At 32.4% G+C, this 12,737-nt stretch overlaps 1 protein-coding gene across 1 annotated transcript in view; it reads right to left on the reverse strand.

Annotated features, from left to right (window-relative positions):
- Positions 1 to 255: 255 nt before the first annotated feature.
- KIF1B_3 (Kinesin-like protein kif1b) overlaps positions 256 to 12,737 on the reverse strand; it is a gene marked incomplete at its 5' end in the record, with an annotated part of 92,533 nt that continues 80,051 nt past the window's right edge. The window contains 5 exons of the mRNA XM_051218406.1: positions 256 to 1,043; positions 3,915 to 4,221; positions 6,199 to 6,438; positions 10,027 to 10,205; positions 11,696 to 11,796. Coding sequence (XP_051073338.1) covers positions 4,158 to 4,221; positions 6,199 to 6,438; positions 10,027 to 10,205; positions 11,696 to 11,796 — 584 coding nt within the window. The 3' untranslated portion in view covers positions 256 to 1,043; positions 3,915 to 4,157. The remainder of the gene's footprint in view (positions 1,044 to 3,914; positions 4,222 to 6,198; positions 6,439 to 10,026; positions 10,206 to 11,695; positions 11,797 to 12,737) is intronic.

Consider the following 12,737-nt stretch of genomic DNA (forward strand, 5'->3'; position numbering starts at 1 on the left):
TAGCACCGTTGGATATCGGCCGGCTCAGTGGTCTAATGGTTGAGCGCTCGAGTGCGAGGCTGATAGGTCCAGCGTTCGAATCTTGTGGGTGGCGGGATCGTGCATGCGCGCTGCTGAGGAGTCCTATACTAAGACGAAACGGCCATCCAGTGCTTAGAGGTTTTTCATGATGCTCTAGTCTCAACTGACTCGTAATTTCAACTACTGAAATTACTCTAATATCCACAAAACCCCTTCGAAAAGAAATTACGTTTACACAAAAGCATTAAATTAATTCTTATTTAAATGATAATATAATTAATTGGACAAGTGTATCATTATTAAATGTTCAAATTAAGGATTCCAATTAACAAAGATAAGAAAGGTTTAGTTCAAATTGAGATTTCATAAGAATTTGTAAATTACACAATGTAATACATTTCATGACTGCATGATTACATAATAACGAGAAAAAAAACAAAATTATAAAGCGAAATGAGACAAAAAACAAACAAAGTAATAATAATAATAATAATAATGAATTCACAACACTTTAACAAATATTATCTCTTTAAAATAAAAGGTAAACATTGATATTCACATGGGTTACATAATACATTTCATAATACAAATTGTAAATTATAAAATACATGTTTACTTTATAATTTCCAATAAAATAACTCAAATTATAGACAGTGAACCATTTTTTCATAAACCAAAAACTTTTTTGTTCTTATTTAAAATTGATTAAATGTTTATACGACGAAGAAATGCATATTTGTTTTGTTTTTCTTGTGTGTGTGTGTGCGCGGGGGGGGGCAGGGGCGTAGGGGTGTGGTTGTTATGGGGGATAAATATATTTGAAATTAAATGAAATGAAACAATACGAAAAGATAAGAATAAACATTTGGGACTATTGAAAAAATAGAATAGCTTTTTGTTAATAATCATTTCGTTGCAATGCTGATAGTTTATTAACCATATAAATGAATAAATAATTAAATATATCGAATGTAGTTGATCGGAGTGGGGGGGGGGAAAGAAAAAAACACTTTTGATGTAATCTGTAAAATAAATTAAAATGTTAGACTATGATTATAATTACTTTAACAGTTATGTAAGATATTATTTTTTTGTAAAAAAGAAAATATAAATTCACTTGGTATTGTTTGGCTTGTATTTTCCCATTGAGGTTTTAAGACTGCAATTGATCAGTCTGTTATTGGCATATGTGCATACTGTGCATATGCCTCGATATTACCTTATAATCGCTCACCAGAACAATTAATGTTATGATATTTAACCTATTATATTAATATTGAAAATATTTTCCTGTTTCTTTTAAGTATCATAGTAATTAATACGTGAATATGATCATCAGTCTTGATCATTTCAAATTAATATTAGAGTTTCGTTAATACCTAGAAAATATATATGATGAAATATCGTACTAGGTCTATGAGCAGTGCGGAATATTCAATTATAGTTTGTTATATAAATAGAAAGCTTTATTTTCTCACAAACTTATAATATCAGTATAATGATATTGAAATAACCCATAGTTTCATTGAATACAATTAAAGAGAATTCAATGAAGAAAATTTTCGTTTCAACAAAATCATTTGCTTAAGCTATACATTTGTACGTATAGTTATATCTATATATAAAAACTGACCCGGAATAGGTAGTACACAAATTTATATAGCTGCATCCTGTTGATTAGAAAGAGGAACTTAATTCACTCTTCATCCTCAAGGATCAGATGAATATGTTCTACTGACACAATAGATGAAGAACTACTTCAACTTTAACAGAAACTCATCAGAAATGTTATACATGTAGATTTGTCCATAGGAACTTAGCACTTAATCACCATCCGGAAAAAGGTATCAACAGTACAAAAGAAAACTTTTTATGAATATGGAATTTAAAGGAGATATGGCCGCTGAAATCTTGAATAAACAGATTTCAAAATTACTGAATAAAACGTTCTACTCAGCTAAGCTTCGAATCGTTTTCTCAAATCGATCTACCATTCATGGATATGTTAGGGATAAACTCCTACTTTGGGTCACATCAATGTGCATCTATAAGTTCACTTACCGATTTGAGGCAGGTTACATTGACTGCGCAAAATAATCACTTCCAAATGCATCTCAAAATACTACCCAACATGGCTTTCGAAAGGAGAATGCAAAACAATTACTGTTTCAATACAAGAGCATTTAATCGACTGTGAGCACATAGCTCCAAAGGAGTCTTCTTTTAAAATAATATATACAGTCAAAGGAATTGGTTCGAAGAAAGGTCGAATCAAAATCTTATGCCCTTCTGAGGCATTGACAATCCAATAACTCAGGCCGGAACTTTGTGTGCAAAAACGATACATCCAACCTCTAATCTTTGTTTGGCGCTGATTCTCTTTTGTAGTTTATTTCACTTTTTATTTTTATCATTGTTATTGATTTTTTTAAAGTAGTATTTTGTAATCAGTTGTTATTATTATCCTTAAACAAGTTTTCTTGTTTATTTTTGATTGAGATCATGAACCGATTGATGTTAGACCACCACAATTGAAAACCTGGAAGCACTGGACGGCCGTTTCGTCCTACTGTGGGACTCCTCAGCAGTGCGCATCCACGATCCTTCTCGCGGGACTCGAACCCAGGGCTTTAGGTCTCGCGTGCGAACGCTTAACCAACTGGACCACTGAGCCGGCATCCAATGGTGATATTTTCTAACATCAACCAATCCACGTGGATGCGCATTGCTGAGGAGTCCCACAGTAGGACGAAACGGCCGTCCAGTGCTTCCAGGTTTTCAATTGTGGTGGTCTAACATCAATCGGTTCATGATCTCAATCAAAAACTTAATAATCTCCACAACCCCTATACTAGTTTCTTGTTTATTGTTATTCAGTTTTTATCATTATGACCATTATGTCTGTTTTTGTTCTTCATATCTGTCAATTGGATTATAATCTTTCGTAATTCTGACCCGCAAATTATTTTCATCCCTATATTCTCCTCTTACCCATTGATTATTGCATAACCTCATTTAATAATGAGAGTCTCGAATTAACTCATGGTGCAATCTTTTCTATCCTCCTATAAATATATATTTTCTATATAACTATAAATACGAATGTATAGCTTAAGTAAGATAATGATATTGATTAATGCTCGAGCATAGAAGATACAATATACACTTGAGTAAAACTATATGATTTGTTCTCTATGAGAAAACGAAAACGTTCCGCTCAATCGAAAAATAAGGATATTACTTAACAAGCAACAACAACCTTTAACGAGGATGACTGTTTAGATTTTGCACTTCCATAAAGCATTTTAATAATTCATATTAGAAGGGTTTTGTGCATACTATAGTAATTTTGATTGTTAAGATCATGAGTCGACTGAAGCTACACCACCATAGAAAACCTGGAAGTACTGGATGGCCATTTCGTCCTCTTGTGGGACTCCTCAGCAGTGCGCATGCACGATCCCGCCACCCAAGAGGTTCGAACACAGGACCTATCAGTCTCGCGCGCGAGCGCTTAACCATTAGACCACTGAGCCGGCCAGCATCCAACGGTGTTAATGTCTAACGTCGACCAATCCACGAAATCGAGCGACACATCCACCATTGTTTTTAGTGTGTTACTATCTCACGATAGACCCGGTTGAACTCCACTGGTCACTGCTTCTCACTAGAACTTCATGAAATACCTCTTGAAGTCAGCCACTAGTGAGCATATGTTGATTCATATCAGAAGGGTTTTGTGGATATTATAATGGATGCGCACTGCTGATGAGTCCGACAATAGGACGATACGGCCATCCAATGCTTCCAGACTTTCCATGGTAGTCTAGTTACAATTGACTCATGATCTCAACCATTGAAATCTTAATAATTATTTAAAATGTATTAGTTACCTGAAGATTTGTGAAATGTCTTTATTCAGCCACTTCAGAATATTGATAAGAAGTCAAAAATAGAATAAAAGATGCATTGTAACTTGTTCAGTTAGTTAGTTAAATAGCGAAAGATTGTATTGCTTAAACAGGTTTTTTTCTTAATGGCTTTTCTCTACATATCTCATCAGTTTTATTAATCAAGTATATTTGTTAGTGTATATGTGTGTGTATTTATATATATGACAGTGATTGTTTGTCTTTTTATTTACTATAATGTTCCAACTTATCTAATTTCCTTGTTCTCCTTTTTCTTCCTAAACGAGAACTGTGAAAATAAAACAAAAATTACGAAAAATTTACATTTATACTTCAATTGTCATTGAGTTATTCTATGAATTATTCGTTAACATTATGAATGAAAATAGAACAAATCATGTATAGAATTAAATGAAGTGAATAATGACTTATATGTATATGCCTATGTAGTGATCAAAATAAAAGTAACTGTAGAAACAAAACAAAACAAATTTCATTTAGATGAGTCGTTTGATTGGTTATCTGATTTATGTAAGTAATGGTGAGTAGTCTACAGTTACTTATATATTTATGCATATAATTTCCTGAGGATTATACTATTCACTGTAATTTCAAATTACCATATTAAAATCAATTCTTTGCAAAGAAACATTGGTGTGTACGTCTCTTCATTAAAAATAGATTATAATAGTACAAGAGAAAAAGAACATTGATTACACATATGATGCGATAAGTACTTAGTTCTAATCTTTGAGTTAACATCAACAGTTGTGATATAGGTGTAATTGATAAGTCTCATATAAGGTGAAATGTGATATTAAAGTTTTATTATTATTATTATCTGATATCGAAAACTGTTATAGATGAATTACGTCAATCCACCTAGCCAAACAATATATCTCTCAATAGATTGATCACCATCAGTCCTGGAAATATATATTACAAAATATTCGAATTCATAGAAAATATTTATTTAGGTTTTTGCATTGTTTAACATAATAAACAACATTTTGGTGAAGTTTTGTTCTCTGAGCTGGATGATTTGGTCGTGGAGCTTTCATCGTTCTTCTGAACGACATCATCAGCACGAACAAAAATCAAACCAATGAGAGACACAAACAAAACAAAGAAGTAAACAATGACAAATTTAAGGTCAATAGGAACCAATCAACATCGAGGTGCACAGAACAAGCTGTGAAACACATATGGAGAAATTCGAACACTTCACTTCTATCTGAAGTTTGTGCTGATGATGTCGTTCAGAAGAACGATGAAAGCTCCACGACCAAACCATCCAGCTCAGAGAACAAAACTCCACCAAAATCATCCACCTGAGCTACAAATCTTCTCCACCATAATAAACAACATTTCAAGGATGTGGATAAGTATTTGTTTTTGATTTGCTTTTGTTCAACAGTATTGGCCAATTTTCAGTTCAATTTATTACAATACATTAGATGAATAATGCTCTACATGAAGCGTATGTCCTTAATGATTTTACACGGAATACATATATTGTAGCTAAGAGTGAAATCTAGGACGAATGTTTAATCCTTATTTTTTAAAAAAACAATTCACATGCATGTACCTTCATCCTAGTGTTTATATTCTCACTAGAACTCTAACTTAATACCATTCACCTTTCAAATGCAACAGTTGAAACACTAACAATAATGATATAACTAGTTTTTTGTTACGTTTTCCTAACATATTATTCAAACATCACTACTTATTTCGAAAAAAGAGGAAGTATATTCACGTTGATAGGTCATTTATCTTCATAAAGTACTCTATAGAGTTGAAAAGATATATATATATATCAACATAATCAAATGGTATATGATCAATGCATAGTACTGTATCAATTATAATTAATGCTCAAACAAATAATAATGAATTAGTAATGTAAACATTGGAAAATAAAGACAAAACTACTTATTTATTGGAGTAGGTCATTACTATTGATATAATTAATAAATAGTTTCAACAGTTGAGATCATGAGTCAATTGAAGCTAGACCACTATGGAAAACCTGGAAGCATTGAACGGCCGTTTCATCCTATTGTGGGACTCCTCAGCAGTGCGCATCCACGACTTCGATCTCGTCCCAAAATAGGACGAAATGGCCATCCAGTGCTTCCAGGCTTTCCATGGTGGTCTAGCTTCAATTGACTCATGGTCTCAACTGTTGAAATTACTATAATATCCATAAAACCCTTCTTATAATTATTTTTAAAAAAAATAGGTTTTTCGTTTTTATTCATACCGAATTTCCCCTGCTTTCAAAGGATTAAGTGCATACAGCCAATCATGAATATCTGAACCATCTTCTGTTATTGTTTGTATTAATAAAGTTCGTGTGTTCGTTATCAAAGTAAACATATTCACTTTACTTGGAAATAATGATGTTGGCGACATAATTGATTCATTTTTAGAAATTAAATGAACAGAATTTGTTTTTGCATCATCTAATAAATCGTCTTTTGTAATATACGCCATATTCATACTTAAAAAACAAAAGGCAGTATAAATTAGATAAGCAAACAAAATTGAATCATAAGAAATTACTAGGTTAAAATATAAGTAATTCATTAAATGATGTGTAAATGGTGCCATTGTTTAGGCAATCACTAATAATTATCTAATTCATACTATGAAAATGTTTACGAATCGTATTATTGAATGAAAGTTTCTTTACAGATTACATGTTTTTAATAGTTGAATTGATGAGCCAATTAAAGCTGGACAACTATGGAAAACCTACAAGCACTAGAGAGCCGTTTCGTCCTAGTATGGAACTCTTTAGCAGTGCGGATCCACGATCTCTCTTAGCGAGATTCAAACCCAGCACCTAACTGTCTTGAGCGTGAGCGCTTAACCTTTAAACCACTGAGTTGGCATCCAACGGTGTTAATTTATAACTTCAATCAATTCATAAACTTGCACTACCGTCCATCATTGTCATCAGTGAGTTTACATTTTATTCATTTGGAACATATTTTAGTAATCTGAATATGTTGTATCAGTTATATTAAGAATAAATCAATGAATCAATGAATTAATTTATATGGTATTAGATCATTCATTATACATCTCTTAAATAATTGAATGGAAAGAAAAAAATAGAACATTCCAATAGTTACAAAAGCATTGGGAATGCGATACAAAACATTTTGGAACATCAAGCAATGTTGATTAAGATTTAAAACCAAATGTAACCTTACAGATGTATAAATATAAAAACTTGTATCTACTATTATTTGATTATGCATTCCTGAAGTCTTATGTAACAGTTATGCTATCGTATTCAAATATTTTGCATTACATTTAACATTTATTTCTTTGATTGTTGATACATAATCGACGTAATAATCCTTTATGAAGGGCATCTTCATATGCAAAATATATTTTAAATAAGAAAAATGTTGAGAAATAAAAACAATTTTTGTCCTTACAAGCATGACGAATAGTAGCTAGCAGTGAAATCCAAGATGAGCTTATCATCCTATTTGTGCTTCGTCAGCTAGATGTGCTTGCATCTGAATTGATGTTCACTCTAGGGCTCGAACCCACTACCGTTCGCTTCAAACGTCATTTAAGTATTCAATGCTTCAGTAATTCAAAACTAGAATATAAAATAATAATACTAAGTTTAGATAGTCATTAGAGATGGCGTTCGAAGCAAATAGTATTGGGTTCGAGTTTCCGAGTGAACATCAACTCTGGGATGAAGATACATCCAGTTGGTGAGTTTCAAATAGAACGCAATACACATCCTGGATTCTACTGCTAGCTACCATCTATCTTTTCTTATAATGCTTGTGACTTAAAGCAATATGCACATAATGCATAAATTTCAATCACAGTACTGAACATCAATGGGAAGATTCAAACAACCAATATAAAAATGAGTTTTTTGTCCTTGTTTTATTCTATGATGTTTACTGGATTTATTGATTAGCTTAGATTCACTGAAATATATTAAATTATCATTTTATAGTCCATTAGTTCATAATAGAAACTTACGTCATGTTATAAATTCCCGGTTAAGTCGAGTATCAACATTTCTTTCCCAAAAAACAACTACCAAATATGCTTACATCTGATTTGGATATGACCTTACACATCATTAATTAATCATTATGATCTTTGAAATACTTCTGTTTATGAACATATATTTCTTGTTTAAGTAAATGGATAACTTGTAAAGATAGTTTTGTAACTATTATTATTATTATTAAGGTATCCGACACGTTGAATTCATAATACATTGTCTATTGTCTGGTTACATTTCCATTATGGTTACGTTTTTCCTAGGGGATAAAAGCACATGAACTCTTACACAAAGTGATATGGTGATTAACGTTTGTCTGTATATATATATATATATATATATATATATATATATATATATATATATATCCCACAGCACCAGTTCTGCTTACCAAAAATGGCCCACTTGGCACTCACATTCAATGCAAAACTCCAATTAAGCGAGCTAAGCTTCTCACCCATTTAAAGTTTGAGAATAGGTTGAGGATGATTTATCCCCAATGCCTCTAATCATTCGCTTTACCGGATAAAACTGTTTATTTCTCAGAATGCCAGCTATCCTGAGGGAAACTTCGGAGGGAACCAGCTACTAGATAGTTCGATTAGTCTTTCGCCCCTATACTCACGTTATACGATCGATTTGCACGTCAGAATCGCTACGGTCCTCCACCAGAGTTTCCTCTGGCTTCAACCTTCACAAGCATAGTTCACCATCTTTCGGGTCTCAACGTGTACGCTCTTGCTCCGCCCCGACGGTGCACATAACACGAGGTCGCATGTCTACGTCATGGGACGGGCCGGTGATGCGCCCGCTGCTCGCAACTTGGAAAGTACAAGCAAGACAACAGGATCTCACCTCAGTCCGGACAAGCCGAACCTTTACCTTCACTTCGCCTTTGGGTTTCGTAACACCCAATGACTCGCGCACATGTTAATTATTTAAAAACTAAAAAAATATGAGACATGGAATAAATCTACGTCTAGTAATAAATAATGAATATACCTTAAACTATTTCATTATATCAACACTACTAATATTATGGTTGATGAAAGATTGAATAACTCTCCATCTGAACTATTACCAAGTCTATTTGAAAGCAATTCAAACAAGTTACTTCTTCCTATAGTTTATTAGTTATTAAACTGATATTTCAATATGTTTTCCAGCAAACAATGAACTTTTATTTCAAACAAAAGCTATTTTATTTTAAAGATAGATTGAATTTTTACTTTTATTTGAAAAAATACACAAAATGTTATATTGAATTTGTCTATTTTACGATGAGAAGTGACAAAGTATTTAACTAGAGACTATTCAGTAATGCGCATCCACGATCCTGCCCCCCGTTATACTCGAACGCAGGACCTATCAGTCTCGCTAGCGAACGCTTAACCTCTAGACCACTGAGCCGGCATTCAACGATGTTAATGTCTAATTCCAACCAATCCACGAAATCGCACCACCGTCCATCATTGTCTTCAGTGAGCTGATATCTCACAACAGACCTGGTTGAACTCCACTGATTATGGCTACTGACTAGAACTCCAGGAAATACATCCTGAATTCAGTCACTAATGAGCAGATGATTATTATCCTATTGTGGGGCTCCTCAGCAGTGCGCATCCACGATCCCGTCCCATGCTAAGAAGAAACGGCCGCCCAGTGCTTCCAGGTTTTTCATGGTGGTTTAGCTTCAATTGACACATAATTTCAACTGTTGAAATTACTAAAATCTCCACAAAACCCCTTCTGATAGAAACTATTCATTTAAAATTGTAATATTTTAATTAGATTTTCAAATGGTTGATAAGTATACAGCTACTAAATTTATGTTGGTTTTCAATGTTTAAGTATGTGATTCGATTTGACAAGTTACGAAGCCGAAGTAATAAGATATTTGTCGTTCTTTTCCGATCATTCCACATCATGAATTAGAAAAGATCGGTTGGTTCCCAGGTATCTTTGAGAATCCCTCAACCTTTAATTTCTGTCGATTAGAGTAATTGTTACATAAAAGCTATTTTATAATATATGACTTACTCATATTCTATCTGTGAGGTAGTCAAATTTATAAGACCCCTTTCAATAAAGTCCCTTTCATGATTATATAGATACAGGAAAGGTCTACGGACAACAGCCCATCTACGTAACCAACCAGCTGTTCTTTCCTCTAGTACTAATAGATATCCTTTACGACTAATCACTGGGCTAACACGAACCTAAAACAAATATGGAAAACATTGATATACAAACCTGTACAATATTGTATATTCAGTTAAAAATTGAATAGGGCTTGACTTAAAAAAACAGTGTTATACATATATATTTGATTGATATTCGTTGCACTGATTTTACCCTATGATTTCCCGAAACAATCTATCTTTACTCTTTTTAAATTCATCAAACCTTCTTTGTGGCTTACAATTTTCATCTCTTCATCTTATAAAAAAGCTTCTCAATGAGCTTTAGTTCAAAATTTGTTGAGTTGAGTTAAGTAAAAGTATTTCAAGAACACGAAATACGATGAGTAAATATACGATTTAGAATGGTCAAATGAACTGACATCTACATAGATATTATAAACTCAGTTTATATGTTTTTTAATGTATCCGGTTAATGAATTGCAATCGGTCCAGTTATCTTGAGTGATATAAAGCATAAGTATCATTTAACTACCAAATTCTTGTCATGATCTCCATACCTGATCTATATTGCTGATATTAAATATCTACCACCAAATAAAATCTGTCATAACTATCTTATTCACCACGTGAATCCATTCCACATTGAGTAGCTTCAGGCTAGAATTTCAGAAAATCCACTTTCAAGTTAATAACTAATGACTGTATCTCACAATGAACCATCAAAATGAACCGTCATAATAAAAGATTGAGAGTTAATAAAGCATTTTTGTAAAGGGAAGAATACGTAAGGATGCAAAATGGTGAATGCCAAATTTTGGAACAATTAATCTTTAATCTGTAGCAAATAATAATTTCCATAATCTACAAGTGTTCACAAAGTTTAAAAGCATTTATTTGATTTATAAACTATTGTCATGTCTACTTCTGTTCCCAACTTCTTGTCATTTAATCATAAGCCTAGTAACTGGTTTCGTACCGTAATTGCATATTTTAGCATTCGTTGTAATTTCTTACTTATTATTCATTGTGGATTAATTTATCATGTATTTATTCATATACGAGCTTGTTAAATCATAAAATGTACAGGTTTCCCCTACTATCTTATCGTGTTTCTTCATTGGTTCACAGAAAACGAGGCATCTGTAGCAGTCAACTAGCATCTGTGAGGGGTCATTAATTAATCAAGCTATTAGATAACCTTTTCACAAAGTCATGTCACGAAAAATTGAACTTACAAACGCTATCACAAGGTTATTTTTAATGACCTAATGTATCAAGGACGATATCCAACTTCAGGACCAGTGGCTATCCAAAGTCATTAGTTCATTGAAAGATGAATCGTTATTGATTTTTATCACGAGGGTAGTCTTAAAATTGAATACATTTGTCTTTCATATTTAGAAGACACAAGTGATGAACATAATACAAATGTGATAAAATGTTAACAACTTATCTTGTAAACGAATAGAAAACAAATAGGTATAATGAATATTTTGGAAAATGTAGAAAAAATCTCCAATTTATAAAGTATGTTTAAATAAATTATGCCTAAACATTTGACTAACCTCATCACATTCACCAACTAAATAACTTGATGAAAAGTAACTTTCTCCGGTGAGTATATTTTGAATTGAATCAGTTGTGGCTGATCTAGGTATACCAGAACCTGATATAATCAACGAAGAAAACATATGTGAAATTTACTTCTATTGTATATTTAGTTACATATAATTACATTTAGATATGCATAATATCTTCTAAATACAAGTAATTGAAATGAACAGTTTGTATCTAATCTGTTTCAGATAGTTCATTCTGTATAGATTATTTTGAATTTAAGGATCACGTATTTTCTTTTCCAAACACCAGTCAAGCGATAAGTTTAATGATAAAATCTCAATTTCATAGATGATGAATGACCTACAATGACCAAATCTTATGATAACCTACATTTTTAAGGGTTTATAATTATTTTCATTTTTTTAAATCAGATATATTGTATTATTTTTATAGAGAAAACTATACTCTCTGATCTGACCAATTCGTTCATTGATTTTGTATTGGATTACAGGAGACTTTGAGCCGGTCACGCTATTTCAGTGAGTGATAGTCATTCTGACTTACTGTCTACACTAGTTCAGGACAATAATGTGAATGATAGTATATACAGTTTCGAAAGACTATCCAGACTAGTGTTTACATTAGTAATTATCTCAACGATACAGACAATAGTGAATAGTCTTTCAAAACATACTGGTTTATTTGTTCAGTGGGAATAATTTATGCTTTCACAGTTAACTAGTCACTGATTAATAGCTACCTTTATATTGTAAATCCAATTATATTGATGATGGCCATATTTTGGTCGTAAGGCTACGATTTAATATTGAGGTTCATTGTATCTGATGTTACATGATTGCAAGAATATAAGAATTGACTGTCTCATCGTTCAACTTGACTGTTGAGGGTACTAATTATGCTACAGAGACATTAAATTACGTTTTTCAAATGCAAATAACTTATCAAAATTGGCATGGTGAAACTGAAAATAAATTACAGTATCTAAATACCGGACCTATTATGTAACTTAAATATCTTCGAAAGCCA

This window comes from Schistosoma haematobium, chromosome 1 (genome assembly GCF_000699445.3).
Source record: "Schistosoma haematobium chromosome 1, whole genome shotgun sequence".
In the NCBI taxonomy this organism is placed as follows: Eukaryota; Metazoa; Platyhelminthes; class Trematoda; order Strigeidida; family Schistosomatidae; genus Schistosoma; species Schistosoma haematobium.